This window comes from Colias eurytheme, chromosome 17 (genome assembly GCF_061535395.1).
Source record: "Colias eurytheme isolate Ceu_HAF_F1 chromosome 17, ilColEury1 Martin Lab GWU primary, whole genome shotgun sequence".
NCBI lineage: Eukaryota > Metazoa > Arthropoda > Insecta > Lepidoptera > Pieridae > Colias > Colias eurytheme.
The window spans coordinates 8307839-8313838 of record NC_142996.1 but is presented as its reverse complement, the minus strand read 5'-3'; the positions used below and the strand labels follow the sequence as shown (position 1 = coordinate 8313838).

At 34.9% G+C, this 6000-nt stretch overlaps 1 protein-coding gene across 1 annotated transcript in view; it reads right to left on the bottom strand.

The window, feature by feature from the left end:
- Window positions 1-1032: 1032 nt before the first annotated feature.
- cutlet (chromosome transmission fidelity protein 18 homolog) overlaps window positions 1033-6000 on the bottom strand; it is a 29921-nt gene continuing 24953 nt past the window's right edge. The window contains exons 15-16 of the mRNA XM_090111549.1: window positions 4342-4396; window positions 1033-1185 (exon numbers count right to left, since the gene is read on the bottom strand). Of these exons, the coding sequence (XP_089967675.1) occupies window positions 1082-1185; window positions 4342-4396 (159 nt within the window). The 3' untranslated portion in view covers window positions 1033-1081. The remainder of the gene's footprint in view (window positions 1186-4341; window positions 4397-6000) is intronic.

The window sequence follows — 6000 nt, the reverse complement described above, 5'->3', positions numbered from 1 at the left end:
ATATCGATATAAATTGACAAATGATTGCTCTGGACTTTGGTATACATTATAATTGATGATATGCTTTACTGTTGGTAGGAAATTTATTTTATGAAGTTAGTGTGCTATAAGTATTATACTTTTGCTCTTTATTATTAAAATCAAATATCTAATAATATCTAAAACACATAGAAATGAGCTAAATGGGACTTTTCGAGTATAACGAGATTTTAATTTTTAAATTCAACAGGTTTTACTAGATCTTCCGCTAGACTCTGCTTTATGAACAAGTTGCAATTTCGAAAATATAAAAGTTGAAAATTCGAGTCCATTAATTTGAATTTCCTATAAGTACCTATATTTCTTCTATAATAGACCGGAGAATCAAATTGACGTGGAATAAATACTGGAGTAACAAGGAAATACTAAAATCAAAACTATCAATGAAACTAAAGAAAAAAGTAATGGACTCGTGCCTGTTGCCCTGTTTATCATACGGTGCCCAAACTTGGATCTTTAACCATATTACAATGTCAAAAATACGCACGTGCCAACGGTCTATGGAAAGGAGTATCCTTGGCATCAAGACCATAGACAAAGTCAACAGCACAAAAATAAGAGCAAAAACCAAAGTAATAGACGTGTTACAACATGCACAGCGCTTAAAATGGAAATGGGCTGGACATATCGCCCGCTACTCCGAAGATAGATGGCCAAAAAAGGTCACGAAATGGATAGGCCCAGGATCCAAGAGACAGAAAGGCAGACCAAGAGCTCGCTGGGTTGATGATATTCTGCAACTGACAGGCAAAGACTGGATGAAGGCAGCTGGAAACAGGAGGAAATGGGGACAGTTGGAGGAGGCCTATACCCGAAAGGGGCCAGGACATTTAAACGAATTGCACTATAAATTTTTTTTCATGTACTATGTATCTTTTGTTATAAATTGTATTTAAATGTCATGGAAGATAAGGGCTAAATAAATAAATAAATATTTCTTCTTCTATATTTTCTTGGGTAACATTCCAAAATAAAAAAACCACAGATCACAGTACATAATTTATTGTCTTTTACACACTTTACAAGCTTAATTACAATTTAATTACAAAAGATCGCGCATCCGAACATTTCTTCGTACAGCGTTGTTGAACCCTTCCCTGTATTGGTAGAAAATGCTACTCGACGATATGACGTCAGCAACTGCGTCTGGAACAAAACACAAAATAATATAAATTTATTTATTCCTTCATTCTTATAGTACAATTGGTCTTATCTTATTTTTAGATGGTTAGTTAGGTTAGTTTTAGACTTATGAGCAAAAATGTAAAAAACCCTTGACTTAATAGAATAGAACATAATTTAAAGGACATTTTATGTAGAATATTTTCCTAGAAATAACCGTGACGCTATTTGTGCAGGTTTAGACTTATGAGCAAAATTAAAAAAAAGGTCCTGGTTCGAGGACTTTCGATATGATCATCTGGACATGTCGAGGGACAACGAACAACTGTAGCTATTTTCAAAACTACACGATTTATTTCCGCTAATTTTACTATTTTTCTCGTACTAAATTAAGAACGCCGCGGTGATTATTCCAATAAAAAATGAATGTTCAAATAAATGAAAAAAGACGTGTGGCACTCGGGGACTGCCGCGGTAAAGCTATTGCATGCCTTCAAGCCAAAAGGGAGCGTGAGGTTTTTTCGTTACGGAATTTCTCATTCGGTCCCCGCGCTCAAGGCCCGCGATAGAAGCTATGCAATAGCTTAATAATAAACCGCTTAGCGCATTAAACTCAACAAATGATAACTAATCAATAACTTCGTCGGTTCGCTGAAACAAGGCGCAATTTATTATTAAGAACAAACCGAATAGACGCACATTATCCGAGCTCAGATTAATAGCATTTAACTAAAATCAAGTAAGGAGCCGGGGTATTATAATGAGATCCATAAGGGCGGAACACACTAAAAGCGAGGCGATTTACTGCTAAAAACTGCTACGGTATCGCATCGCTACGAAGAATTGCTACGCTATACGCTTGTGTTTATGTACGACTTGTGTTTATGTACGTATTTTCCACTCTTTGTACCTACATCTATACATATTATACAGTAATAAAATCGTGGGAAAATCAGAACCGTATACATTTGAATATTTTTCCGCCGCGGGGCACAGCTAGTTCATGATATACGTTGCCTAGGTGACTAGATTTCCGCCCGCGACTTCGCCCGCGTTTTTTGAAAAACCCACATAGTTCCCGTTCCTGTAGGATAAGAAAAGTAGCCTATGTCCTATTCTGGGTCTTCAGCTACCTACATACCTTTCAAAATTTCATTGAAATCGGTTCAGTAGTTTATTTGAAAGAATAACATACATTCATCCATGCATTCTTACAAATTTTCGCGTTTATTAGTAAAATTAGCAGAGCAGCATGTACACGGCGACCTTAACGGCCCCGTTAAATCAAACAATAAGTCAATTTCGCCGAGAACAATTAGCTTACAGCAGCTCATTATAACTTGCCCCGTTGTTTTGTTCCATCGGCTTTATGTAATCGTTCTGAGTCTCGCGTTTGAGATATGAATATGTAATTCTTATGTATCCAATATTCATGTTTATGGGAGTACATTTGCAAGTGGCCTATACTACCTATAATATGTCACAGTCATCTGGCTGAATCTGCTCCTTGATTGAATGACTAGCGCGTTCATTGAATGAAGATATTTAATTGCATGACTAAATGACAACTCGCAGAATGTCGTCATTCAATGACGATGTTCATTGAATGACGACATTCTGCATCACATTGTAGATATATTATATCTACTAAAAGTTTAAATAATTTTAATTCATTAAAATAATGATTTTGAAATTTAAATATATTAAGGACACACCGACTTACTCATGTGTATTTATTTATGTTTATTAAAATCGTATGTGTCCATCACAGACTGAATAAGTATACCTATCATATTTTATACTAGCTTCCGCCCGCGACTCCGTCCGCGCGGATGTCGGTCTTCGCGTGGATGGTTTATTTCTCCATTTTGAGTAACTCTGACAATAACATCTTATAAATATCTATTGGACTCAAATACGGCTAGGCCTATAATAATACCCAACGTGTGTTCGCTGTTCTACAGAACAACGTCTATGGATAAAACTGAAAAATTAAGATTATTTTTTTCTTCGTATTTTTTCAGGATAAAAAGTATCCTATTTTACGCCCAGGATAATAAAGTATAATTATACCAAGTTTCATCGAAATCGAACCGTTAGTTTTCACGTGATGTCTTCACATACAGACAGACAGACAGACAGACAGACAAAAATTTTTTTAATCACATATTTGGGTTTGGTATCGATCCAGTAACACCCCCTGCTATTTATTTTTTCAATATTTTCAATGTACAGAATTGACCCTTCTACAGATTTATTATATGTATAGATAGAAGATGTACAAGGTACATATATGAATACTTTCCGCCTGCGGCTTCGCTCGCTTTGCGTAAAACTTGAACTTGACCAAAACTTGACCTTCTACGAGAACAACTCAATCTATTAAAAAAGAAACCGATTAAAAATACGTTGTTTAAGATTGGTAATTCTAAACCTCACAAACTATATTGATATTAAAAGTTTTTCCTAACATATATCAATTTCATGTTGAGGCACATAAATATTTATTGCGCAACCGCGGCCCAAACAAATAGGCATTGGGCATATTCCTTTCTTCTGTAAATTAAAATTCAGCAGTCGACATACGAAAAAAAGTGTCCAATATATTGGACCGCAAGCAACATGCGCCCAAATTGGACACAACGCGTGCCCAAATTACGCCGGATTAATATCTAAATGGCACACAATCGGTCCTATTACCGAGTATCAGGTGTTCGATTCCCGTCGGCTGACAACAATGAATATTAACAACCCTTGCCGGTGGATAATTGAAAATAATAGCTGGTTATACGCGCTCATAGAGTTACGTCAACATATTTTGGGGCTTTTATCGAGGTAATAATAATTGTAATGATGAATTAAATTTTAACGAATATATCATTTAGCTTTCACTGTTATTATCTCGATATTAATCACATTTTCAAGATGTCGCTGATAAATAAGAGGAAAACTCATTTCGGGGTAAATTATTTTAAAAGATGTCACAAATTCGGATTATTTTAAAACAGGAGATGCTGATGATGATAATTATTCAAATAATAAATGTTTTATAATCATTATTGACAACTCAATATTTAATTTAACTACAATCTATTTTAAAACAAACCCTTTTACTACTGTTTATAAAGCCAAAAAAATAAGTAGCGTTTTCTTTTCAAAAAGTTTACAAAAAGCACTTACCATTTTTATGAACCTGCGATAGCGGCACTATACGACCGAAGAAATCCTTATGTACCTGTAAAAGATATAACTTTTTAAAATTCGATTTTTTTTCCACCGAAAAATGGTTTTGACAATTTGGATTCGTTACATCGGAAGTCACGACAGAGTGAACCGATTTTGATAATTCTTTTTTATTCGAAAGTTGGTATAGTGATTCCGTTAAAATTTGGTTTAGTTATGACAATGTAAAAGTTATGAGAATGAAATAACAAATTTAATTATGTGTTTTCAATTTTGAGTTATTTCGATTCCCGGTCTAAGCAAGTGAATTTGAGAAAATCTTTGAATGCAGTTTTTTTTTCTTTTTAAAAATAAAGGAATAAACCCTTTCAGCAATATTTGCTATTTTCAGTGTTTCAAGTACTTTCCCTCCAAGGCCCATCGAAAATTTCAACATTGTATATACTTTGTTTATGATATTTTTTAAACTCGCAAATATTTTCACCCCTCTAAAACTATATACACCTATAGGTATCAAGTCACCGTGTATATTATGTTTTCCGATTAACATATCCCTCGTTGAGAATAAAGTATAACCATGAAATCATACATTAAAAAAGAAGTCACAGCGTCTGTATCGGGGGGTTAATCAAATACAGTAATCCTACTGATATCGATTTGCCTCGGGACCACAGTGCAGGGATGCTGGTAGGGATGAGTATGTGATACCTAGTATCGCATACTCTTGTGCTGACCTGCATCACTGCACTGTGGGATGGGATTCGATCAGTTCCCATCACACCCAACACATGAGATGTAGGCTGTACATTACCTACCTCACGATAGAGACTCGGACTTCCCGAATAAGTAACATTCGTATCTAATTATATACTACCAAACAAAAAAATATCAACATCGTGATCCAGCTCTTAATTGGTTTCGTAATTAGCAAATTGCTTCACGTTATCAATGTCATTAGTTGAACTTGAACGAGTGGCATTCATAAAATCTAATAGAGTGTCTATACGAGTGTCAAAAAATAAGGAGATTTGAATAACTACGAATATGTCACTTAAACACGAGCCGCGTCGCAAACAATTAAAACATTTCTATATCTACACAGCTTTGCGCTTGCGGCGTTCTCTTTTAGAAACTCCAATTAGACGTACAACCGACCACATGGAGCGAGTATGACAATCACAAAGCGAACGATTTTAGCCCTAACTCCTGTGACTTACGGTATATAATGTAATGGGTTAATCGCGAATAATAAAAGTAGAAATTGCAATAGTTTTGTTTGTTAGAGAGGAGTGTTTAGTACATCGTTAGTGTCGATTGTGGTGGCAATATGTTGTTATGTAGAGTGGCAACTTCTCGACACGCGCTTGCTGACAATTTTTCATACAGATAACACTAATTGCTCAGATGGTACATGTATAAATACATTACCGTACTACGGTGGTCAAGTAGCCTATTCGTTTTATTTAATTTGATTATGTGATTGTTGCTGGGTTATCCAAGGTAGCATTCTAGGTCCGTATTTTTATCTAATACATATGTATATAAAAAAAACTAAATTAAAATTATGAGTTTTATTATAACAGTCAGACGTTATTAATTTCAAAGACAATAATTTTCAATTTGCATTTTATCGATACTCTTCGTCTTATAACATCA